This window comes from Rhinolophus ferrumequinum, chromosome 4, assembly GCF_004115265.2.
Source record: "Rhinolophus ferrumequinum isolate MPI-CBG mRhiFer1 chromosome 4, mRhiFer1_v1.p, whole genome shotgun sequence".
Classification (NCBI taxonomy): domain Eukaryota; kingdom Metazoa; phylum Chordata; class Mammalia; order Chiroptera; family Rhinolophidae; genus Rhinolophus; species Rhinolophus ferrumequinum.
The window spans coordinates 57,978,056-58,005,767 of record NC_046287.1 but is presented as its reverse complement, the minus strand read 5'-3'; the positions used below and the strand labels follow the sequence as shown (position 1 = coordinate 58,005,767).

Genomic DNA, 27,712 nt, shown 5'->3' with positions numbered 1-27,712 from the left:
ATGATCACCACAATAAGTACAGTTAACATCCATCACCATACATAGTTACAAATTTTTTTCTTGTGATGAGAACTTTTAAGATCTATTCTTTAGCAACTTTCAATTAACAATATAGTTTTCCTAACTATAGTCACCATCCTGTACATTACATCCGCAGGAATTATTTTATGACTGGAAGTTTGTACCTTTTGACCCGCTTGTATTCATGTCCTTAAGCTCCAAGTCTAAAATGAAAAGATAATAGAGGAATAATATGTATAAGAAATTTTTCACTAACTCCTATGATGGAAATTATAAAATGCAGTTTTTCTCCTTTACACAAATCTCCAACCTGTATTTCTGCAAGAAAAATACTGCGAAACATTTAGAAGTTGTCTAGCTTCATTCTTGCTGCATTGCCCTGCATCTCTTTGCAAGAGAGTAAATTAATAAGTCAGGAGTTAGGACCCAGAGATATTTTTTAGACTTACTCGATCTGACAGCTGACTGGAAATCAGTGAAGTGTACTTTAAGAAACATCACACTGATCTGAGATGGTCTGAGACCATTTTATCCCACTTTGGGTGTCTACTTTCCCTTTAGGTTCCACTTTGGACTTTGAACCACTGTATTTTCTTTCCAAAATCCCTTTTCCGATGGAAATACTCTGTTGTTAAAAAGGGAGAGATAATCTTTCTAAAACTGAAAAGATGACACTTGCAGACTTTATCCTGATGCTCATCATCTTTGGTGTCTCTCCCTCAGGTAAGCTCAAGTTAAACTAAATTAAAACTTTGTAATTGTAGAATTATTTAAGCAAGGAAGGTGAAACTATGATGCCGATAATGTTAGAATTACAAAATGTAATGTATAGGTATCTCTAGGATGACCTTTAAAATGTGGCTTTGATAAATAATTTTATAAAATCTGTATATTGCTAAAGAAATCATCTTTATAAATTCCATAATGTTATGCTTTTGTCACTTATTCTGTTATTCCTTTTGAATCATTATGAGTTTGGTAGGAAGATATAAAAACAGGAAAAATGTTACCAAATGCACTCTGAATGTTGCAGAGAATTGTTATTCAGAGAATTGTTAAAATATTTGGCACAGAAATTTATTAAATCAACATTTTAAAATCATATCTACTAATAATCATTATATCTATGTACAGATGCTTTTGTTCAATATATCCTGTAGACTTTATAAATACTTGAATACATTTGTGTATGTAGATATATTTAGTATGTTGGTACATCACAATTAAACAAAAATATATGTCAAATGTCTATGAACATGTGAGTTTTCTGTGACTATTATCCACCTGAAAATAGAGGAATTCTTAAGAAAGAAAGAGGGCAAATAAAAGGAAAAAAGGTGGAGGGAGAGAGAGAAGAGAAAAGGAAAGAGGAAGAAAGCAAAACTTTAGGGGAGAGTGAACATTTTCCCCTGCCAGTTTTCTGGGTTTTGAAATCATTTCACTTTTCTTGTGACAACAACAGAAAACTTTTCCTACTGCACCGGCAACTAGTTAGAGCCAGGAGCCAGAGATGGTGAGAAAACAGTGTCATTCCATTAGCGATTTGTATTTATTTGTTACTAGCATTTTTGCCACGTTTGATTATTGCAAATTTCAGGTGGAGAACCACAGGCAGTGAAATAGATTTGCCCAAGTCCTGAAATAAGTCCTAGGTTCAGAAACCATAGCGCCATGAGGCACGCACACCTGAACACTATCAAGTCTTCAAAAATGTAGCCTTTCCTCATACCAGGGACTCGAACACAGAGTAATTTCTCGGTGTGGAAAGCATCAAACCCACTTTCAAATAGCACTAAATTTGGTCTCTGCAAAGTCTTAAATGCAATTTGCCAGTCATAAAAATAATACTCAGCTTCTGTGTTTTAGCATACAATTAGTGTACATGTATCTAATATATTTCTGCCTTAACACTAGAGTGTTCTGTTATTTACTGTGAAAAAAATTGATCCCTATCATTCTTTCTCCTGGGAAATCATCTCACCAGTTAGCAAGGGTGCTTAGCACAAACCCTCCTGGTTCATCTATGCATCCTCCTCTACATAGAAAAATTAGAATTTGGGGAGAAGCTGATACTCGTTCTCCATTGTGTAGGCTGCAAGAGTTTTGGGAGTGTATACTGAGCTGTATACATTTGTCAGAGATCTATAATAAATCTATGTCATAACCTGTAGTAACTCTCATATTTATAAATATTTCTAGATCCACTAGAGTCTATTTCTATTTTTAGATCTAAATCTTAAGTTCTTTCCTTAAATCTAAGATCTAAATCTAAAGATCTTTCCTAAATCTAAGATCTTTCCTTAAGTTCTTTAACTTTATGACTCATTATAAAGAAAATAATTTTCTTTTGTCACATAAAACTCCCTTTTTCAAACAAGGGGCAACCCCTCATTTATATATTTCTGGCTTTGGTGGAAAGGATAATTGTGTATGGCCATGTGACATCTCTTGTATTGCTAATTCACACTCTGTGTGTCTGCTCCCAGAAATAGGGACTGTATCTTATTTATCTTCACATCACTCTTATCACATGATAGCATGTGCTTACTTACTCAATAAATATTTATTGAGGAGCTCTGTATCCAAGGAATGGTTGCAGCAGGTGGGATGCAAGAGGGGATAAAACAAAGGCATTCTAATAACCTCTTGCGCTAGCAAGAATCCAATAAATATTCATTATTTTATTTTACTCTACAGGCTAGCTCTATGTGCATGACAGTTTTAGACAAGGTGGTGATAATGGAAGGTAAAAATCAAAATATACCCAAAGGTGTCAAAACAAAAAATATGCCTCTCCCAACTATACCGAGGTTTAAAATTCTTTAGTTATTTCTTTACTCTCTCAGCTAAGGATAAGCAGTGGTGTTGTCTTCAATAAAACCATAAATAATCATGGCAGTTTCATCTATTAAGTCTTATCAGTTATTTCTACCTCAGTGTGAGTGACTTTGTCAAAATGTTGGTGAAAGTGGCTGTTGACATGAGGGTGAGGAAGAAGCAGAGGGTCTCAGAGACTGAAGAAAGGAAAGGAAACATGATGAAGAAGAATAAAGAGACCCAGAAGTTCAAGTCGTAGATCCAAAGAAAAACTTCTTTGTCTCAACCCGGTACTGAGCGCCCCATCGAAATCTCTCATGATTCCACTTACTGGGGTTCAGGGATCCCTGACCTCCTCACAGGGAGGGGGTCCTGTGCAGACCTTTGATAGCTTTAGTTACCTTCACCTCGATGCCTTCTCTGTTGCCATAAATGGCAGCCAGGAGTAAAGAGCTATTCCCCAATCAATGGTGCGTCTTAAACTTTGGCTCTCTTTTGTATCTTTGAAACAGCAAATATTTGATATTAATAGGTCACATTTTGTGGCCGTTTCCTGGACGTAAACATCCTAGAAGCATTAGACATTGGAGTTGTAGGGGCCTTGCCAATCGCTCCCTGTTTTTATCAGAAGAGGATAAATGCTTTGCTTCAGATCCCACTGCTTGGAATCAGGACCAGAATTCATGTCTCTGAATCTGAGTCCCGTGGCTCTCAATGTTAAAGAAATATTTGTTGGATTCCCAGTCTAATGAATGACAAGTTTGACAACAGACTCAGCATCCTGAGCGAGAACAGTGTGTCCCCTGCTGGGGGCACTTTCTGAGCCTGAGTTCCACATGGAGGAAATAACTAGAATCAGAGCAGAGCACTCTCCATCTCTGTCTGTCTGTCCGAATCTCTTGCACGTGCTTTCTCTCAGTGGTTCTCCCTCTTCTTGCCCTCTGCCTATGGAATTGCTTGGCTAGTCCCAAGTATTTTGACAAAGAAAAATGAGACAAAGATTAAGCAGGGGAAAGAACTGGGGTTTAGGGGAGAAGCAAAATTCCCTTTTTATCAAAAGAAACGGGAAAAGCTTTAATGGCGGCACACATCCTCTGAAGACGTGTGTTAAACTAAGTGTGTGTGATGGGTGTGGGGGTTGTGTGCAAAGCAGGACACGAGGCAAGGAAATATGGGAAGACCACGGTCAAGTCTGAAGCGGGGTTGCTCCCACTGTGAAACACTGGGCGTCCACCTCCGAGGGGAGTGACCACCGCGCAGACCCCAGTCAAGGGCCGGTGAATCCCGACCCCCGCAAAGCAATCTGCCGAGTGCCAGCTGAATGTCTCCTTAAAACCTGACGAATAGTATCTGTGACCTGGTTTATCATTCTGCCCTGCCATAGATTGCTTTAAACAATGCTAAAAACAACACAACAAAAATAGCGATAACAAGGAACATATGTTCATAGAAGCGAATTGTTGACATTTGTAAGGAGGCCAGAATGGAGAGAACAGTATTTTTTCCCTCCTTAATCCTCAGCGAGTCTCATGGGCTAGTGGAAAAACTGTTGACTTGGAAGACAGAAGATCACACCTGCCACTTACTAACTGGGTGACGCTGGGCAAGTCACTTCCCATCTTGATACCCCAGAGTCTTTACCCTCTGACACTGACAGCATGGCTTAGATAATCTTGGAGGTCCTTGCCAGCTCCATTACCTTCACTTCTTTATCATTTTACTTTTCCTTCCCTTTAAATTTATTTTGAAATTATTTATGAATACAAATGCTCTCCCATCTCTCCCCTTCAGGAAGCTGACTCTGAGAAATCCAAACTCCCACAGCGGGTGTCGGGGTGGGGTGGGGGTGTCACTCATCTTCCAAGTGCAGTTTCTTGACGTGCCAATGAATTGCTGAAATGTTACTTAGAATATTGGACTTGTCTAATTAATTTAAAATGTAAATCCATTTGCAAAAATTTGGTTTATACACAGCTTTTCAGGAACCCATTTATTCCTTAAAACAGAGACCCCCTGTCCTGGAAATCCTGAGCACATCTATGATTCTACGTCCTCTAGAGCTGTGATCTGGGTTCACTCTGCCTCCTTCCCCTGTGCACTAAAAGTACTGTTAAGGACTTTTGCGAATTTTTTCATTAATTTGTTCATTCATTGTCATCAAATATTTATTGAGGCCCTGGCTCAAACAATCAATGGTGGAGACACTTGCCCTTCCTCACAATGTTCTATTTTACAAAAAGGACAAACCAGAAACACTTTCCGGCCTGTGTGCTACTTCTCCAATAACGTCAATGACTTCAGCTTCTATTTTGGGAAGTTTCAGGAAGCTTGAAGATATTAGGCAGAAAACATTAAACCTTTGGCTTTTTTTTTTGTAAGGTCAAGACAGATTTACAGTAGTCAGCTTGGACTGCCATAACAAAGTACTATATACTCCAGACTGGGTGGCTTAACAGAAATTTATGTTTTCACAGTTCTGGAGGCTAGAAATTTATGATCAAAGTGCCAGGAAATCCAGTTTCCGCTGAGAACTCTCTTCTGGGCTTGTAAACAGCTGCCTTTTGGCTGTGTCCTCACAAGGCAATTCCTCAGTGCTTGTGTGGAGAAAGATCCTTGGTCTTTCTTCCTCTTCTTGGGAAGACACTAATCCTATCAGATTAGGGCCTCACCCTGATGAAGTCACTTAGCCTGAATGACCTCCTTATAGGCCCTGTCTCCAAATACAGTCACGTTGGGGCTTCAACATGCGAATCTGAAGGGACACAAACATTCCATACAGATTTATGCTGTTTCTTTCTTGATTCAGCAGCTCACCCCCTGACAGTGACAACATGGATCGATACGGACACAGGTCCCTTAAAGAGCAGGTCTGCTCATTTTACTTTGAATACTGGTAAAGAGCAGGAGCCAACTCTCCTCATAAAGGCTATGGCTTTGGGTGATAAATGCTGGGAATATCAAGGTCCTAATATTAGAAGCTCCCTTCCACCATGCAACTCCATCTCCCTTCAAAATGACAGTAAAATTTTCCTGCCAGGGGAGGAAGTTCAAAGGTACAATCTCTGTTCTTCTTAGGATCCCTCTCATATGTACAAAATTATAATGGCTCAGGGCTGTCCGGGCTAAGAAGACTGTGTGTGTGTGTTGGTTCAGACATGATTCAGTGTTCTCAGCCTCCCTACAGTGTCTCCATCTGTTGGAGAGTTTGGGCCAGAGCTGAATTGCTTGAGAGAAGACAGAAGCAGAGAGGCCACAGCTGTCCTTCTCTTGAGATAGTGTCTTAAGTAATTTGTGTTCACTGGGCTGAATGGGGGACACAGGACTCTCAGGGAAGTCAGTACACTGGCACTCTTCGCATTTGGGACTGCGCTCAGATGACCATAACAGTGGCTCCAGTGGCTTAGCCAAACAGGGAGACTGTTTGCCTCACATACCAGATATTTGGAGGCAGGCAGTCCACAGCTGGTGTGGCAGTCTATAATGTTCTCAGGGACTCAGGCTCAGTCTGTCTTTCTATTCTGCCATCTTTTGGATGTAGCTTTCAACAGACTTGTTTGTATACTCGGGTGGCCAACCTCTAGACAGCTTGTCCTAATTCTAGGCAGGCAGAAGAAAGGGCAAAAAGTAAAAGATAAAAAGTGAAAGGTGCATGTCAGATTGAGTCCAGACTCTTCAACAATATTTCCTGTAAACCTCACTCACTGGCTTCTGTTTATATCTTAATTGTCATATGGCCATTCCTACCTGTAAGGGAGATTGAGAGGGGAACATTTTAAGTTGGCACCATGCGATCCTGAATAGCTTTAGCATCTGTTACCAAGGAAGAAAGGGCAAATGGCTGTTGGGCAGAGAACTAGCAGTGTCTGCCACAAACAATATTCTCCTCCTCAGAGGAGAGGGTCGGTCACCTGCGCAGGTGAAGGCAGAAGGACCGCTGTGGCCTCCCTGCTTCTTCTCTCTTCTTTCAAGCAATTCATCTCTGGCCCAAACTCTCCAAATACCACTGAGCAAACACAAGCCAACCAGCTAACTGCATTGTTACTCGAGTGTTTGTTAGCGCAGCAGCCACTGTGTCCCAGGCTCTGCCCTAAGCTAGGAAGACAGCCGTGAAGAAGGCTTCCTGAAACTGGCATTTTCTAGTGGGGCAGACAGACAATAAACAAATAAGCATATAATATGATCAAGTGCTCTGATGCAAGATGAAGGACCATAAGGGGATAGAGTATGGAAAGAGATTTTTAGATTGTGTACCCTGAAATGACCTCTTCAACATAGAGCAAAGTAAAGGAATGTGTGTGGGGTAAGAGCCGTCCCAGAGTGAAGCACACTGGCCTGCTCTGAAAAAAGCAGATGGGCTAGAGCCACTGGAGAAGTGGGTAAGGGCAGAGTGGATGCGGGTAGGGGCTCCAGGGGGCCTGGGAGACCATGGTAAGATTGGGATGTTTTTTCTAAGTTTAATGGGAAGGCGTTTGGAAGCTTGGAGTAGGGAATTGACAATCTTCTGCTTTTGAGAGATGGCTCCAAACTGCTGGGTGGAAAATGAACTATGAAAGGGGCAAAAGTGGAAGAAATTCGGAAGCAGCACATGAATCCAAGAGATAGATGATGGAGTGTGTGATAGAGTGGTACCAGTGCAGACAGTGGGGGACAATCAGAGTTGCAATGTATTTTGAAGGAAGTTAAAACTGGATGTGGGGTAGAGGAATTCTTGCAGTTCAGCCTGAGGAAGTGAACACCTCTTTCCCAGGAGTCTTCAGGGAATTTCAATTCCCTCGCTTCCCCTCTTTTTCCAGTAAGGTTTTAGTTGCCTTTACAGAGTGCTGCCCTGGCAACCATCCAGCTGACCAGCTCCATAATGCAGCTGGGCTTACTAAGAGTAATTGAAGCATCAAAGTTTGAGAACAGTTAGTTTTTTAAATAAATAAGCATAAATGTAAGGTTAGGTCTCTCTGTATCACTCATTTGCATTTTAATACGCTTTGTAAAGCGGAAGAGAACGGAGTGGGGGCAGACAGAGCACACAGCCTATCTTATCTACAGCTCTGTTCACCCCAGGAGCATTAAGAGTGCATTTCGAATTGCTACTTCCTTATTGAATTGACGGTCTCATGCACATACAGGGAATGTGTGCTGTTCTGCTTTTCTTCCTACTAAGAATCTTTGGGTTTTGATCCAGTAAACTTGGGCAGTGTCTTGCATGTAATCATTGCTCATCGTGTTTCTATCAGGGGGGAAAATTAAGGGTTTTTTTTATAGTAAAGCATACAGTACAGAATGAGTTGCTGTACGATATTAGTGGGGTGCTGAATATACAAAGAGAGGGGCTATGTTTAAAATACAACAACAAAGAGCTTGGGGAAATCCCACAAGAGCAACGTTCTAGGTAAAGTATAGTCTACTCTCAGCTTTGTGTTGTGGACATGGAGAATGGTTAAAGGGAACCCCTGTACCCTGAAAACTGCCTTTGCTGAATTAGGCTGTTTAGGAATATATGAAGCTTCGGGCCATAGGATGTGAAAGCAGCCATTATGCCTCTTCCGTTAATTCAGGTTCCCTCATGATTCTTACAGCTGCTGCAGAATTCAGTTCAATAGCTGAAAATGAAGATGCCCTCCTCCGACATTTATTCCAAAGTTATCAGAAATGGGTTCGCCCTGTATTAAATTCTAATGACACTATAAAAGTATACTTTGGATTGAAAATATCTCAGCTTGTAGATGTGGTGAGTAATCCTTGGCACTATGCTAAAAAGAACATGCATTCCTGAACCTGTTTGTGAGTCTAAGTTTTATTTTGTTTTCTTTCCCCATGTCTTCCATTTCAATTTTTAAAATAACACTGTGAGAGAAAATCAGCCCCAAGAAGCCAGTGAAATGACCTGAGGAAAGAATGAGAGGTGTCACGAAGTACATTTTCATTGCAACACTATTAGTGTAGGACTGTTTTGCTGGAGGGCGGATGTGGTTACTAGAACAGGCGTTGTCGCTGGTGAGTTTGCTGTATCCAAGGTGAACACCTAGGGTGAGGACTGGGAGCTGGAGAGAAGGGAGAACTGAGCTCAGGGCTGATCTTGTGTCATCTCAGCTGCGGGAGGGCTGGCAGGGTATCTGCAGGAAAGAGGGCAGATAGATGATGACAGCACCAGAGTGAGTGCCTAGGTGACCCCATTGTCCTCCTGGATCCCCGTAGGTCCCCATACCTTTTCCTGACCTCACCTGCACTTTAACATTCTCTGCTCATTTTCTTTCTGGGCTCGCACTTCTGCCATGATTGCATTCCTGGAAAATCAGTGAACTGTAACAACCCAGATTCTTCAAAATCATCCTGCTATGGTCCCCAAAGTCCCAGAATAATCTTCCCACATTGCCCAAATCTTCCACCCCACCACACATGCACACACACTCACCCACCTCAGCTGACTCAATGCCCAGGATTTCTTCTAGAAAATCATGCAAAGCCCATCTCCAACCTAGCTAATATTTCATTCATTCTACTTTGCACCCTGAAAGTGCTTTCTGGGTTATGTAGTATTATATAAATATCATCACAATGAGTTGCTACTTGCTTCTAATTATTATTTTTCATTTTAAGCAAAATATACATATTTTAGGATTCCATGCAACTTAACTGTTCTTAAGTTGAGAGTCCTTTACACTTTGAACATCTCAAAAGTAAGACTCAGAAAGGTCCTTCTGACAAAAAAAAAAAAAAAATCCAAAACATGACTTCTCTTAAATTGAATTCATATCTTTTTAACTGTCATTTTCTTAGGATGAAAAGAACCAGCTGATGACAACAAATGTGTGGCTCAAACAGGTAAACATCAATCCAAGTGTTGTATCTCTCAACCTAATTATTTCCTTTCTTTTCTATCTAGAAAAGCCCCCATTTGAAAATTTTTTTTTTTTACTTTAAAGAGCATATTGGCTTCCTTAGGGAGATATTTGGGAATGATTGTGTCGTGCGGGGCAGCCTGCAGAGTCTCTGCTCCCGCTCCCCACATAAGAACACAGGACATGGTGAGGCCAAAAAGGAACACCCACAGAGCCATAGGTAGGGAAGTCACACCACTATAGTCTCACTGGAGGCTGGATTCACACGACGACGTGCGACCTGCTGTCCGATTTTCTGCTAACTGACTGACTCCCCTCGCTAGCTGCAATCCGCCGTGCTAACTGCAATCCGCGCTTGCTAGCTCAGCCACCATCTTCTTGCTAGCCCCCATTTTTCTGCTAGCATAACCACAGCAGTTATATTAGAGGCCAATAGCTCACTGGTTACAGCTGACGGCCAACTAGCCACAGTTGATGGCCATTTACTATCTGAGCCAGCACCTTTCCACGTGAGGGCGAGAGCCTGGAAACTGCTCTCTGGGGCTCTGTCCCCACAGATTGGGTCTATTATTTTTGCTTTCTTTTACAAGAATCAGAGAGCAGGTCTTGGAAGCCCAAAGGCGTGCCTTGTTCTGCATTGTTGCTCTGGAGTGGACTGGCCACAGGGCAGGTGTGTCTCCAAAAGTGAGTCCTGGGTACTGGTCCTGGGCCTACTCGGAGAAAAGGGGGAAAAGGCTCCAGAGTGCAACTTTCCCACATTTATGATACTGCAACTGGATGATAAAATCAGCAATGTTAAATTCTCCCTCACCCCACTGGTCCTCCGTGGGAAGAATCTACCCCTGATGTTTCTTGTTGTTCCCTAGAAAAAGGAAATAGGGGATGACAAAAGGCCATCCACCATCAATTTCAGAACAAAGTGCAGCTCTAAACAAAATAATGAATATACGTTTTCCTGATATTACTAAAAATGCATTTCGAATGGTCTTCAGCTTGGTGCTCAGATAATTATTTTTAGTTTGGCTATAGCCTGTTTCCTAAAACAGAAGTATCTATTCCGAGGAGCTCAGTGTAGAGTTGTCAGGAAATTGTTACCTTTCAAAGCCCAGTTCTGCGTATATTATGTGGAAGGAGAAAGAACTGATACTTGCTTGATAGGAGGCAAAAAGTTGGTTTAATTGCTTATGTTTTGTTTTTGTTAGCAATTACTTCTTGTTTAATTAATGTCCAAATACTCCCTAATCTTTCATAGATTTAAAATCTTCCCGGTGGGGCTATCTTAAATATGTCACTTAATTTTAACATACAAACGTAATACTTTTCACTGGTTTATATTGAAATGTTAGTTATCTATTCCGGTTTCATAGACATTGTTTAGTTCTTTCTGCTAATGGTTTGTAAGGAACAATGGATAAAAAAAACTGTGAGGAGATTCCACAGGCTTCATTTAGCATCACCAAATTTCTCCCATCCAAAAATTTGATTAGAGTTAGAGAATTATTATAATATTTACCACTTTCAATTCTTCTGATTCTTTAATTGGTAGCGATGTTAGCAAGTTATGAAATAGATCTATATATTATTTTATTTGCATATAAGAAATGTCCAGGAGAAAATAAGCTGGGAATGTAGATATAAAAATACAATTTAAATAAATGTATTTTTCTAATATTCCTATCTTATTGCACAGTGACTTATTCCACTTTTGCACTTTACAGGCTGTGGAATTTGGAGATATTTTGAGTTAATAAAAATCAAATCATATTCAAGTCCTGCATTTGAGCATGTAGGGGAGAGAAGAAAAACTTTTAAAGTGTAAATAGACCGAGGAAGTCAAGAAAAATAAAACAAAACACTTTCACTGCTTCACACATACCTCCTCCAATTGCTCCTTGAGATTAAATTCTTATTGATCTCTTGCATAAAACAGTGGTCCACGGACCCTTGGCCTATAATATTGACATAGTAGGCGCTTTTCACTTTCTTGAGATTTTGAAAATAAGAAATCACTTCAGCCGAAGAGAACAAGGGAGAGAAGCCACAAATGGGCTCCTCGGGCCTTAACTAAGGCTTTGGAAATGACTTCCAGCAAAGTTACGCCACCAGAATCATAGTGGCCTAGTGAGTGCCTCTAGGTCAAGATAAAATCAAAACCTAAAAATCTCCAAAACCCAAAACAAAGCAAGAGAAATCTGTAGGAGTGGGGCAGTTTGACACGTGGAAAAGCCAGACTGCTGACTTAGGTTCCCATTTCATAGAAATGATAAGAATAATAGACTTTCGTTGCATTTAATCTGCAAATGGTTGTCATATCTCTTATCTCGTTTACATTTCTCAATCACTCTGGATGAGCAAAGCAAGTATCATTACCCCCATTTACAGAGACAGAAGAGTCTACTAACCCATCTGGCTGGAATCTGGGTTTCCCTTCCCTTCTCTGCCACATCCAGCTTCTGCACTGAACATCAAAACTTGTTTCTAAATCACAGGAGGAGCCAAAGTGGGGAAACAGCTACACATTTTATAGAAGCGCAGAGAACATTATCAAAGCTGTTCTATAATACTCACACAGGTTGGCTTTGGCACGGAAATGTCCCAATAGGTAGTAGTCACTAAGTGCTATGTTATGGCGCAAACAATATGGGAGCAGAAAAGAAGAATGAATTCTATGCCATGGGTGGTAGACCAGGAAGGCTGACTGGAACAAAAGGGATTTGATCTCTGCCATGTTACTTTTAAACTTTTTGTTTTCTTTAGCTTTTTTAAAAATAAGAGGGTAAAAGAAAGATGAAGGATAAAAGAAAATGCATGATAAAGACACAATAAAATTGATGTTTAAAAAGAAGCTATCATTGGTGTTTTACACAGATCTCAGTTTTAGAGCAGCTAATAATAATAATAATAATAATAATAATAATAATAATAATACCTTAGATTTACTGAGCCCTTACTAAGTGTTTGTAAGACACTATGCTGAGTGTTTAGAGGGAATGGACTCATTTAATTCTCACAGCCACCTTATAAGGTAAGTTCTATTATTATTCCCACTTTGAAGATGATAAAACTGAGGACTAGAGAATTGAAGTGACTTGTCAAAGGTTACACACTGGTAAGGGAAGTCTGGCTTATGTGAAGAAATCTTTCCCTTCCTCACTCTGAAGGGAGCTGATGGACGATGTCTAGTTCTCTCAGCACTATGCCTGTATAGCCTAGTTCCTAACCCTGGTCTTCTAAGGTTTTGATTTCTCAACTTTTGGGACAGCTCATGGAGTTGGTCTAGAAAGACATTTAGGAGAGAATGAAGTGAGGGTTCACTCCAGTTTCTATCCATTCCACAGGGCTATTGAGAGCCTACCTACTAAGTGCCTGCTGGATCCTGGATATACAAAGATTAAAACACAGCCCTGCCTTCAAAAAGAGGACATGATATTAACTGTGTAAAAAATAACTATGTAATATGATAAACACCATAAAGAAAGTATATATAAGGTATTATGTTGGTACAAAAATGAAAATAAGAAAGGGAGAAAATCAGAGAAAGCTTCCGAGGTGAAGAGATATTGGGTCTTACAGGATCAGTAGAAGTTGTACAAGCCAAAAAGGTGAAGTTATGAACCATCTATATAGTATTCTCAATAACATGACTTCCCACAGCATTCATGCCAGAACAAACCTATTAGAAACTCCAATCACCCTGTATGACTCTGCCAAAATAAGACAAAAATGATCACATCCTCCTCTTTTCTCATTTCCTTCCCAGACACTGAAAAACACTCCTTAATTTATATCTGCAGAGAGAAGAAAATTCTCCCTAATTAGAACAGAAGCATATCCCATGGTAGTGTACAAAACCGAGACGCTTGGATTTTTTTACCCAATTCTTCTGTCTTTTATATGTCCATAGTTCTCCTTTGGTATATTTCAACATTTCTCTCCATCCTCTCAACCAAAAGACATTATCAAGCACAAATTTAGCGACAGCGTGAGAACGTCCTCCATGTGGAGCTATTTTTATTTTATTGATTTTACTTTACAAACTCGTTTGTCTTCCTCCTTTGTGCTCCCAGAGAGTAATCAAAACCCTATAAATCATAAATAGATTATTAACATTGACTCACTAAAACTGCATCAGAAGGTACTTAATACCCTAGCTGCTCAGATTGTTTCATCATATTCAACGCTAGGAAAACTGCATCACAAGCACCTGAAAGGTCATAGGAAATGAAACCAATCTTTCATTATGACCCAAGGGTTGGACCCTTTGCCTAGATATTATCATGTGAATAATCACTATGATGACAGATGTCAAATTTCCTCACTCAACAACCATTTACTGAGCACCTACTGTGCGCCAGGCACTGTGTAAGGCATTGGGCTGGGTACTGTTGGGCGTAAACACCAAGAAGACAATAAGATTCTGAGTGAGCCAGTTTCACTGTGGTTGGGAGCAGTTTACTCTCCTTTCCCCATGACAATTCAAGGAAAATAAAGCTGCCTGAATGCCAAGGCCAACATCTTAAACTGGTGTTCCTCCAACAGCTGATTCCTGTTTTAGATCAACAAAAAGTTCAGCAAACATAATGAAAAATGGGGAGAAATAAACAAACCTGCTATGGAAGAGACAGTCACACTGTAAAGGTCTGGATGATCGCCCCAAAGCCTAATTATCTTGTACAACCTGCCAAGGAATTTACAAGTCCGTGAAATTATCTGAGACCTTTACTCACCATCTTATTTTCCTACCTTTTCTACAGGCTCACTCTGAACTTAGCAAAGGAGGCCATTTTGGTCTTCTGATTCAAATGGACCCCGAATAAGAATCAAGCAGAGTGAGTTAGGAGTCAAAAGACCTGCTACATAAACTTGGGCAGGTCATTTTACCTCTCCTACCCTCAATCTCTTCATCTATAAAACAGAAGCAATATCTAGCTCACAGTGTCGTTGGCAGGTTAAATGAGATCATGTGTGTGAATGTGACCTGTACATTATCTGGCATGTAGCCAGGACACAAAAAATATCATTTCCTGGTGTCACCTTTGTAGGCTTTCTTACCCTTAATGATAAACCCTATCTCTTGGCACTAACAACTCATGGATATAATGGGAATATGAGACATATGTGTCATGTTGCTATCTTTAAGATTAAAATGACTCAACATTAATTTGGTTTTAAGATTTTTTCACTTGATCTTAACATAACTGAAGTTCCCAGAGATGTCCCAGAGGCTGCAAATCAAAGCAAGAGCAAGGAACATTCGTTCCTTACTAGCTATTGGTCTTAGAATTAAAGTAAGAATAATTTGAAAAATTTATAGTGAAAAAAAAAGTCTTATGATTAGGTTTAAGTGAAATTTGGTTCTGAATTGTGGTAATAGCTAGACATTTATGAGTGATATTTCAGGTAATCTATGTACGAAAAGACAATTTTAAAGGAATATATATGACATGGATTTGAAATTGCACTTTTCAGAATTAAGAAACCTACACTCGGAGTGTTTTTCCATTTTTTTTCTTTGTCTTAGATTAACTTTGATATTTGGCCCTGTCATATCCTGTGCTCTGCTGTTTCCTGCAATAACATAGCTCTTCACCTGGGAACTGCTGCAAAAGTGGCGCTGATATTTGTAAAAGGCTTTGAAGGTCTTGGCTAGGACATGCTAGACAAGCACAGGATATTATTTCTAATCTCTTACTTTAAGAAGGGAGAGGCAGGAGATTAATCTCCAAATGCCCCCAGAGTTTCAGAAAGAACCAGGAAATGCCCAGAAAGTCTCATAGCTCCTTAGAGAACAAGATAGAGGATTTGGGCTCTGAATCCTCGTCCTGCCTCTGCTGACTCTAATACAGGTTGTCATCTTAGGATGTGGGGTCGTGGTGGACACACATCCTGGTAGAAATTCTGTGCGCCCCTCTGGATGGGCATGTCAAGGACAGATCTCTGATTCCTCAGGTCTGGCTACAGAAGGACACCAAGGTTGGGAGGAGTGACTCTCAACCCCACAAAAGACTGCAACTAGCCAAGGACAATCCAGGTGTGGGACTCAGGGCTTCAGTGCTCTTTCTGTTCTGGGTGCACCAAAGTAAGCGGCATTGACCAAAAGTCCCACCTAGCCCCTTTTTCTTAACTGGCAGGAGCACAACGGGATCCACTATAGATCCCTTTATATCTTCCTCAAGGATTCAAATGCATCCCTTGTTCATCCAGTCACTCATTTCTGCCTTCCCACATGCTGTCCATCTACAGCGGACCTCCCTGCCCAACACCCCCTTTCCGCACTGCTCCTCTTTACTTTCCATGTCTCAGCCCAAACGTCATCTCCTAAAAACTACCTTTCCTGTCCATAACTCGGTTCTGTATCATTATACCCAAACCTCCCCCACGTCACAGCAAGGACCACAGGTGTGGTTATTATTTGCCTGTCAGTTTACTTGTTTATTGTCTGAGGTAGCACCAGGCGAGGAGCACACGGTGGCAGTGTGTTCGATGGGAGCATAAGGCTGGCATATTTGTGAAATGCATTGAATCCCCCCCAAACTGTGAGCCCCATAATATGCCACTACTAGCTCTGTGTTATCTATCTCTGGCCACAGCTGTTTATCCTGCTGTTGGAGGGCCAGTAAGCAAGGCCAATCCTTCTGACTGAAAATCCTTTGCCTCGGGGGTTGGCCCAGTTTCCTTGGAATCTCTGGTGAAACCGGTCTTTGTTTGCTGGGATTTGCACCAAGCCTCCCGAATTTGAGCCGTCCACCTTCTTCCTCTGCAGTGAGAACTGGGCATAGGTAAAGACTGGCTGTGCCTGGAGAAGAGCGCAAACTGAATCCAAGAAGCAGGCGATTTCATTTGCAGCCATCTTCATGTTCCAAACGGAGGAACTATGACATTGAACTCATTAGCTGTGCTCACTAACTTGTTTTTTCAAGATGGAGCCAGAGTGTGAGAGCACAGCTCCAGTCCGTCTGCCCGAGTTTCTGTCTGTCCCTGGGGCTCATGGCCTGTGTGCCTGCAGCATGCTGCCTGCTTCAGATCTACTCGATTCTCCCCGGATCAGCTGAGAACTGTTTAGTCCAAGTGACAGAAAACCCAACCCAAACTGGCATAAGCAAAATTAGAACCTCTCGAGTTTCACAATCTGAAAAGTCCAGGGACAAGGCCGGCTTTACATGCAGCTTGATCCAGGGGCTCCAGTAAGATTCTCAGGGCCTGGTGTTCCCTCTGGCTGTCTCTGGGCTCTTCATCCTCTGGGTGACTCCATTCTCATCCAGGGCTTCTCTAGTGTAGCACAGTGGCTACATCGGCTCCAGCCTCAAAGTGCTTCCTGTGTTCAAATTCAGCAGGAGAGAGAATGGCTGGCCTCTTTCCCAGTGGTCCCGAAAGTCTCATGGTATTTCGTCGACTCCAATCTGGTCCCTGAAGATCATGGTGAGCAGGTCTGAGGTGCAGGCCCGCTCCGGGAGCAGAGGAAGAGTCAGATTTTCCCATAGCTGGAGGGTGACAGTGGAGTGATTTTTGTCAAAAATTTATATGGAAAATCAAAGGAACTAGAATAGCTAAAACAATTTTGAAAAAGGAGAATACAGTTGGAGGACTCATATTATGTGATTTCAAAACTCAATAGAAAGTGATGGTAACCTGAGTTCCTTCAACATTTCTGACCGAATGGTGCTGGGGAAAGACGAGATAGAGAAGAATGACACAGAACCGAGAGCCCGTAAATAGACCCATGCACATATATGGTTAATTGAATTTTGACAAATGTCCAAAGTAATTCAATGGAGCATGTTTAATCTTTTCAACAAAAGGTGCTAGAACAATTGGGCATCTATATGCCAAAAAAAAAAAAAGAAAGAAAAAATGAACTTTAACTTGTATTCACATTATAATAAAAAATGAACTCAAAATGGATCTTAAATCTAAATGTAAAATCTAAAACTATAAAATTTATAGAAGAAAACAGAGGAGAAAATCTTTGTGACTTTGTATTAGGCAAGATTTCTTAGATATGACACAATCCATAAAAGATAAAATTGGTAAAATGAATTCATCAAAATTTAGAACTTCTGTATTATGAAAGACACTGTTAAGAGAACTAAGAAACCACAGACTGCGGGGGAAATATTTGCAAATCAAATATTTAACAAGGAGCTTTTCTCCAGAATACATAAAGAACTCCAAAAATTCAGCAATAAGAAAACAAACAACGCTATTTAAAAATATGCAAAGATTTAACAGCCACTTCAAATAAGGTATATGGATGGCAGATGAGCACATGAAAAGATGCTCAACATCATTAGTCAGTAAGAAAATGCATATTAAAAACCATAGTGAGGTGCCACTTTACAACTATTATAATATAGTTAAAATAAAAAATGTGACCAAACACAGGAGAAATACCAAACACAGGAGAAGATGCCAAACAACTGGAACCTTCATACATTGTTATTGGGAATGTAAAATGCTACAGCCACTCTGGAACACAGTTTGGCAGTTTCATATAAAATTAAACATACACTTGCTATACGATCCAGCCATCCCACTCCTAGGTAATTTCCCAAAAGGAAAAAAAAAATGTTTTTCACCCAAAACACTGTACACAATGTTCATAGTGGCTTTATTTATAACCGTTAAAAACTGGAGAGAATCTAAATATTTTACCAGGCAAAATAAACTATGGTGCATTCATGCAATGAAATATTACCACTAATAAAAATGAACAAACTACTAATACGACAATAGAAGAATCAAAAATCCACATGGTAAGTAGAAGAAATCAGAATCAAAAGGCTTTCTGCTGTATGATCCCATTTATATGACATACTATAAATGCAAAATTATAGGAATAGAAAATAGATCAGTGGTGCCAGTGATTGTGGATATGGGAGAGGTTGATTAAAAATGGGAAATTTGTTGGGCAACAGAGCTGTTGTGGTATCTTGATGGTGTCTGTTCGCACATAGACCTGTACACACAAAAAAGTGCATTTCATTGTAAGTAAATTTTAAAACATAAATGAAGTGAAAGTAAAACAAACAAAAAATGCTACTTTGAGTTCCCTTCAACATTTCTGACATTCAGACCTGCTACTGATAGTAAAATTCTCCTTAGCAGGAGACAAATTATTCATAGAAAGGAAATTATATTTGCTTTTCAAAATGGGCAAAAGAAGAAGGAAAAAAAGAGATGGAACCTTGTGATTACCAAGTAAACATGGTAAATACTTTATTAGTTTGGGCTCTTAAACTGTCAGTCTTCATATGCATGGTTTTTGATAAATAGTCATGCGATTTTTTTCATCCTTTAGATTGTCGCTTTTTAAAGACCTGTATCTTTTAAAAGTTGTTTTTCAAGGATTGAGCCTCACAGATATTGTCTAAAATAGATAATGTCTCATCTAATGTGTATAATTCCATCATTTTTCAGGCATCATGCATATTTCAATATTTTACCATCTAGTGAAGTCACCCATCTGCTGACTCCTGATTTTTTAATGACAAAGTTAGCATCGCTGGGCTTCAGAAAACCTCATGCTGGGCATACCCGTCTAATTTTCTGAAATGTTATTTAATATTATCCTACATCATTACTCAACTGTCCACATGAGGGACAGTAAAATTGCAGAATTTAATTATCAGATCAGATTTCATAAGATTCTGGATCCAAAATCTTTTTAAGAAAGTCCACTTCTACTGTAATTGGGTCATTCATACATCATCCAACTTAACTTTCATAATCCAATCAATTAATGGTCAGGTTGTTAATATGAATCCATCAGCCCTGTAAAATATGTAAAATGATTTCTTTCTATTATGAGGGAAAATATGTAAGCATTTGGAGGTTAACAATATTAGAAATATAATTTTAAACCGTAATTGGGTGCTCGCAAAATAAGTTCGGATTAGAATTTGAGAAGAAATCTTGGAAAATATTGTTTCCACTGAATAAAATTATAATGTCATCAAGAGTAGTCAGCAAACACCGGATGTTTCATATTAACATACTGGGTAGATGTTTGTCCAAGACTCTTGAGTAATCAAAATCGTTTGTACTATTTATCATTATCATGAGATTAAAATATCACTAGACTTGTAATAGCTATATGTGATATCAGAGGGTGAGTAGACTTGGGGAGGGGTTATCACTTTGTGAGGGGTGTAAATGTCTAATTATTATGTTGTTTTGTACACCTAATACTAATATTAAAAAAAAAATTAATTTTAAAGAAAAAGAAAATTCAAGAGGAATCATGGCAGGAAGTGTTAGTGGCCTACCTGATATCCATTCTCTCCTTCTGCAAATGGGGCATTTAAAAATTGCATTTAAAAATATATATTTTTTGTCTCCATTGGGAATAGGTATGGTCATGTGACTAAGTTCTGACCAATGAGGTGTAAACAAAAGTTTTAGTATTGGACTTTTGATAAAGTTCCAAAAAAAAGTGCAGACATCTGCTACAGTCCTTTTTTGCCTTTTTATCATTGCCCTTCCATTTATTTCTTTCTAAGACTAGGGCCTGACGGCTGGAGTTCAAACAGCTCTACAGCTGTCTGCCACTGCAGTGGCACCTTGAAGGTGGAAGCCAGGTACTTAGGAAGGTAAAGTGAAAAGGTAAAGGAGCCTGCATCCTTTATGCCTCTGTAGTTCCCACACTAATCCTGAACTACCTATCTCCGGATTTCTTTAACATGAGAAAATAAACTAATTTTTTTAGGCCACTTCAGTGAAGTCTTTACTAGCAGTGGAACCCAATCCCTAACTGATACAGGAAATGAAACATAGTAATAATGAATGCAGGGCGGCTGGATGGCTCAGCTGGTTAGAGCGCCAGCTCTGAACAGGAGGGTTGCCGGTTCGATCCCCACATGGGCCAGTGATCTGCTCCCTCCACAACTAGATTGAAGGATAACCCTCACTTGGAGCTGATAGGCCCTGGAGAAACACACTGTTCCCCAGTATTCCCCAGTAAAAAAAATAAAAATAAAAATAATGAATGCGTGCCACACATGTCAACTAAAACCTGTTGAGTAGATTGCCCAACACTGAAGATAGACAATAAATGTTTTTAATCTGACTACATATATATATCACTAGACCAAGTCTCCTAGAATAAACTGAGTTAGAGATATTATTATTTTTCTTAGTTTCTGAAGAGAAAATATGCTAAAAAAAATGGATCATGAATTAGTGGTATTTGTTGCTGAGTCTCTTCTTTGTGTAATAGACGTGGCAATTTTAGAAATCCCAGGCAGGACCGGTGTGTGGGTATGGACAAGCTCAGAGAACAGGCTGGTTCCAGCTATCGCTCTCGAACTGCCACAGATAGGGTCATAAGATCAAAGTGGATGAATTTCCCTTTTTAAATAAATCACTGCATTTAGAGGATTGACATAAACTTGAAGATTCCAAAGTCTAATACATTGATTGTTCAGAATAAAATTATAGTATACTAATTTTATGCAGGAATGGACAGATGACAAATTACGCTGGAATCCTGATGAATACGGTGGAATCCATTCAATTAAAGTTCCATCAGAATCTCTCTGGCTTCCTGACATAGTTCTCTTTGAAAAGTAAGTATCACCAGAAGAAAAAAACACTGGGCAGATTAGGACTAGAAATAGAAAAGCCTGGTTTGGGCAAAATAATTAAGAAAAATGTACAACTTTAACAAGAGAATTATTTCTTTTTAAAATATTGTTTGACACAGGAGTAGGAAAGTTACAGAATACAAATAGTACAGTGGTGGACAAAAGAAAAAAAAAACCTAACTAATAAAGTGTTCAACTAACCATTAAAGTGAAACTACTTTTACTACAGTGCTGATGGACGTTTCGAAGGCTCCCTCATGACCAAAGTCATAGTGAAATCTAACGGAACCGTCATTTGGACCCCTCCTGCCAGTTATAAAAGTTCATGCACCATGGACGTCACATTTTTCCCATTTGACCGGCAGAACTGCTCCATGAAGTTCGGGTCCTGGACGTACGATGGTACCATGGTTGACCTCGTTTTGATAAATGAAAATGTTGACAGAAAAGACTTCTTTGATAATGGAGAATGGGAAATACTAAATGCAAAAGGGATGAAGGGAAACAGAAGAGATGGTTTATACTCATATCCATTCATCACTTATTCCTTTGTCCTGCGTCGCCTGCCTCTGTTCTACACCCTCTTCCTGATAATCCCCTGCCTGGGACTCTCTTTTCTAACTGTTCTCGTGTTCTATTTACCTTCTGACGAAGGAGAAAAACTTTCCTTATCAACATCTGTTTTGGTTTCCCTGACAGTTTTTCTTTTAGTAATTGAGGAAATAATTCCATCTTCTTCAAAGGTCATTCCTCTCATTGGGGAGTACCTATTGTTTATTATGATTTTCGTTACCCTGTCGATTATTGTTACTGTCTTTGTCATTAATGTTCACCATAGATCTTCTTCAACTTACCATCCCATGGCCCCTTGGGTTAAGAGGCTATTTCTGCAAAAACTTCCTAAATTACTTTGCATGAAGGACCACGTGGATCGTTACTCTTTCCCAGATGAAGAGGAGAGTAAACCAGTAATGAAAAGCAAAGTCCTAGAAAAAAAGAAACAAAAACACGTTAGTGATGGAGAAAAAGTCCTGGTGGCTTTCTTGGAAAAGGCCGCTGATTCCATCAGATACATCTCAAGGCATGTGAAGAAAGAGCATTTTATTACCCAGGTGAGTAAACTAATATTCGTAATAACGCTGCCATTGAAGTGTCCAAGAAAGAATATTTTCACATCTATTTACAACAAAATGCTGTCATTGTTTAAAATATGACATTATTAGCTACCTGTTTTGCATCTATAGAATTTAAAACAAGCCCTGACATAAATTAGGAATTTTGTATGGATTTTTAGGAAGAAGTGCACAAAAACAGAATGAGGAAAAGTGAAGCAACTATAGATTAAGCACTATTCCTTATGGTTAAACTTAATTCTATTTAAAATAATTCAGTTCGACATTTTAAGTTGGCCATTGTGGTCTCTGGTAATTTCTCTCTCGTTTTTTACAGGATGATGGATATTTCTATCCATAGTGTTTGGAAATAAAAGAACAGAAAGAATTAAAATTTTAAGTTAATATAAAAATATAGTGTTACAACAAATATTTTGAGAGAAAAGGGTGTAGTTATTTAGCTTACAGATTAAAAAAAAAAAAAAGTGTGACAAGGGTGTGAATTTCAGACTCAAAACAGTCCTTGACTCAGATTCTACCTATATTCTATATGACTCGAGACATGACCCAAAATCCCCAGATAGGAGAAATAGGACACTTATTTTCCCTTGAAAGATGAGAACTGGTCTGTTCTTCAGACTTTCCTGGCCTCGCTGCTTGTCCTTGCTCTGACCTTGCCCTTAGAGACTTCTTGCCCATTACCCGCAACTTCTCTTTCTCCAAAGGGACTTGGTCTCCTCTCTCCCTTATGAATTCCTGTCCGTTCTCCTTGGCAGTGTCCATCATTCTGGATCTATAGCAGCCATGCCCAGATGAGGAGTAGCAGAAAAGATGACTTGTGACATTGGGCCATGAAAATTCTTAATTTATAAATTTGCAAGTCATTTCTTATGTAATATCAGGAAGCATCACACCAAGAGATACTGGCTTTTTATTTGTGTAAAACTCAGGCTTTTCCTGTTTTAAACAGTAATGTTTATAAATGCATAAATGATTCTGTTGTTTCAATTGTATGTCTTCAATGTTGATAGAGTGCTCACAGGCTGTTTTTTGGGGGCACTGTTAGCAAAGTTAAGGGAACGAATCTGAGCCTATATTGCAGGAGATGTGTTAGGTGTGTTTTGAAAACCGATGCACTGTAAACCTGAATATTACTCTTTTTAAATTCCTTGAAATGAATTCAGAACAGTTGTCCAGTACCTTAAACAGAAAGCGTCTCTTTCTCTTTTGCAGGTAGTACAAGACTGGAAATTTGTAGCTCAGGTTCTCGACCGCATCTTCCTGTGGCTTTTTCTGATAGTGTCAGTTACAGGCTCGGTTCTGATTTTCACCCCTGCTTTGAAGATGTGGCTACACAGTTACCACTAGGAACAAGTCTCCAGAGCAATGTAAAATACATACCATGATATCAAATGACACTTTAGAACTGACATCTTGCTAGCATGTACATACAGCATGTGTTTATTGGAAGGGCCTGTCATCCTCATAGAAACTGAACTTTGGTGAAAGAGGGTTTGCCCACAGTAAATTCGTGGTTGCTATTAGAGTGAGTTGGGTTTAACTAAAGCAGAACCTCCGCACTCCCCTGCCTAGGCTTCCGCAGACATTCAGGGAGCAGTCATATGTCCAGGCCTGAGGTCACAAGCCAAGACGCACAAAGACTGTTGCTGATTGGTGGACTAATACCCCCAGGAAGCTGGACTATGGAGGCCCACCAAGAATTCAAGGAAGTCTCATGTGTAGCCATTCATGTGGGCAGGACCTGGGTCTCCTGTATCTACTGGTGTCCTTGATGGTTTTGCCTGAGTTGCATACTGGGGCTATGTGTTGTGCTCCTCTTGCAGCGTGGATGAACAAATCTCAACAACCGTTTAGGAATTTCACTGGTATGAAAGCACCTGGCACAGCATAATTGTCATTATGAAGACTCCAAGACGCCACTGGCCAACTAAAGTTCCCCTCAAACATGGCATTCATTAGAAATGGTCTCACCTGAAGGTGGTAAACCTCTAAGTCACGTGTTATTCATCACGTTGCAAAGGTTTTCAGATGGTGAAACTAGAACCTACTGTGAGTTGCAAGCTTCTTTAAGGTCATAGCAAAATAACTTACAGTAGAAACAATGTCATCTGCTACTAGAAGTGCAGTCATTGATACCCGTTGTCTTTTCCTTGAAGTACCTGTACTGAACAGTCTCTTTATAAATGGTTTTTTTAAGCCAACTTTCCAGTGCTGTTTTGAATTTAGTTTCATGTTACATTTCTTCTGAAATATCAATAGGATTCAGAAGAGAAAAAAAGAAAGAAACACATCAGCCAGCCATTTTATACTAGAAATCTTTTTAAAATCCTAGTCCCTATTCATGGTAACTACAACACTGAAGACCAACGCTGGCGCCATACCATGAGAAGAGTGTGAATCTGTTTTAAGGACTCCGAATAATTTTGACTTTGAAGACTGGTGGATGCTGGACATGGATGGGAACTGAAAAGATGATTCTGTTAGGAATAGAATTGCTCTTTATTGGCAACAAAGGAGCAGGGGCCTGTCTTGAAGTTAATGATGCCCATGTTGTTAGACTTGGCAGGAGGACCATGTCCACGCTAGTGGGGTTCTTCACACCTGGCTGTTTATAGTCTCCTGGACATTTATCATATTCTCTGACAGCTTTTCCTGCTTCCAGTCAGATATACCATCTTGTTCTTACCAACTAGCCCTTCTCCTTTTCATACCTAATTTCTTCTTCTGTTGTGCCCTTGATCACTCCTTCCTGAAGTTGTTCCTTTAATTACCCTCCCTGTCGTGTATGGCTCTCTTTCATAGGCCTACAAAGTTCCTAGATCTGCTCTATTCTTAGAACAAAAAGAACAGCAGTGAATGAAAGTAATAGAATGTTTTCAAATAGCCTGGACTGCTTTTTTAGACAGATTCATGCCATTAAAATCACCCTAAATAGCAATTCTAAATTACAAAACAGAAATCATGTTTATATATTTTAAATGTTTAGGTAATATTTAATATGGTCGATGTATTTGCTTTTAATAGATACCAAATTTTGTACCACAGTACTGTATTTTTTGTGTGTTATGTACACACATTATAAAATATTGGGGATCCTTGTATGATCCACATATCCATTACTTTTCTGCACATTTCACTGGATTTTTAAAAGGGAGACAATATGGAAAGTGGGAGCCAGAGCACTGGGACTCTTGCATTCTAGACCAGCCATTACCTAAGTGTGAGCTGTGGGGCTTTAGGCGAGTCCTTTGTCCTCTCTTGTCAGTAATAAGAGGTTATGACTCATGACCTTTGAAGCTCTCTCTTGCTCTAAAATTCTATGCTTTGGAGATTTATACTGGAGCTTTCACAATTTTTAAACCACACAACTTTTAATTATAACTTTGTTCCTTTGGGAAAATGTAGTCTGCTTTATCACTACGTTAGGACAGGATTTGCAGGAAAACATTGTGATGCAATCAAGGATTCAATGCTGTAAATCCCTGATGGGATGGTGAAATCAAAGGGCAAATCACTGGCCTTTTTAGTGCTAACATTACTGACTTTTACGCATTACTTAACTTGATCTAACTCTTTAGTTTGCTAGGTAAATGACAATACTAATCGTAGAAAAATGCATTTCAATTGGAATTCACTTTTAAATTTTGGAAAATGAAACACTTTCTATAGCAAGCCTCTTTCTGATCGGGCACAAATACAGAAAAGGTCAAACATTTATATGTGTACATGAAGCTTAAGCCTCCTTGCAACTAAGTTGGGAGACGATAACAGTTTCAAATATGGAAAAGGATAAATATTTATATATCACAATAATCCTAATGAAGTAACTATAAAAGATAACTCCAAAGCAAATAAATTTTAATTTCAAATGTATAGCAAGAAAAATCTTCTGTGGGCAAAACTTGCCAGCTAATTCCAACAAGTGGATGTTGCAAGACACGTACAACTCTCCATCACATGTGTGAGCATGTGGGACACACACATGCATGAATAAACACACGGGAACAGACACACACATGCATGGACACACACACACAGGAACAGGTACATACACGCAGGCACACATACATGTGCAGGCACACAGAGAGCTGTCCTAAATTCTTCTCATCCTTCAGATCTCTGCTTACACCCCACCTCCTCATGAAGCCCTCACAGAACACACAGTCCCCACTGAGCTCCCTGTTTCTGAAAGCCTGTGGTGTTTTCAGTCTCTGCTATAGAGTTTAGAATGTAATTGCTCTCTATTATTTTACCAAGTGAATTTTATTTCCTTAGCTATATCATAGCATATCCTTCATTATACACCCAACAGAATCTAATAGAACTGTGTACGTGGTCAAGGTTTAATTAATATTTGCTGATTAATTAAACCAGGACCAGAAAGTTTGAATTGGGCTATTTGTCTAAAATGAAGACAAATTTGTACTCTTGCTCAGCCCCTCTTAACCAGCTGTGTGTGTGTGTGTGTTTTCAGTATGTATCTTAAAGAAACATTTTCTTACATTAACATTTTTCTAAAATATTATTATTGTACTTAGAAAAATTAATAATTCCATATTCAAGTTTCCCTATCTCAAGTATAGCCTAAATTTATTGTCTAAAATAGGATTCAGCCCATAGTGTTATGCCACTTAAATCTATTTTAATTTCTTTCTTATCACTGTTTGTTGAAAAGACTAAATCAGTTTTCCCCAAGAATGTCTCATGTATTGGATTTATCTGGTTGCTTGCTTCTGGTGTCATTTAACTTGTTCCTCTGTCTCTTGTATTTCCTGTAAATTGGAAGTTACAACCATAATTGTAGTTCAATATCTTTCACAAAGTACATCATAGATGATGATGCATAGTTTGTATTATACTTTATAAGGAGACATATACTTTTTGGCTATCTCATAATTAGTGTTAAGACTAACTCCTAGGTTAAAATGATGACAGCTTTATCTCTTCACCTATCCAGTGGTAAATTTAGTGGTATAACCTGTGGCCATAACACACAGCAGTTATAAAGACTCCTACCTATGACCTTGGCTCCTTTAAAGATGGTCTGTAAACAGCTACATTAGAACACTGTAATTTCCAAAGAGTAATATTTTTGTGCTGGGATGGACTTTTTGGTTGTGTCATAATTCTTTCTTGGAAGCACCTATTATTATGTATTAAAGTGAATTTGTTTAATAACAGCTATAGTAACTACCATTTATGTTTAACCTGATACAGATTCTTTCTGTGTATTAAGACTTGCTGTTCAGTATGTCAATAAAATAATAGTGAAAATAATAGTAGTATGATTTCTTTGGTTCATGGACCTTCTTAGGTTTGGGAAAAC

General features: G+C 39.3%; 1 protein-coding gene across 4 annotated transcripts; it reads left to right on the top strand.

Annotated features, from left to right (window-relative positions):
- Positions 1-520: 520 nt before the first annotated feature.
- CHRNB3 (cholinergic receptor nicotinic beta 3 subunit) lies at positions 521-27,712 on the top strand. Of its 4 annotated transcripts, XM_033103792.1 has the most exons (6): positions 521-744; positions 8,409-8,560; positions 9,610-9,654; positions 21,126-21,235; positions 21,483-22,365; positions 23,599-27,712. In XM_033103792.1, exons 1-6 carry the CDS (start codon positions 690-692, stop codon positions 23,731-23,733), a joined length of 1,380 nt encoding a protein of 459 aa, XP_032959683.1. In that variant the 5' UTR covers positions 521-689; the 3' UTR covers positions 23,734-27,712. The 4 variants fall into 4 exon arrangements, with proteins under 4 accessions (XP_032959683.1, XP_032959684.1, XP_032959686.1 ...); XM_033103793.1 differs by lacking the exon at positions 9,610-9,654; XM_033103795.1 differs by lacking the exons at positions 8,409-8,560; positions 9,610-9,654.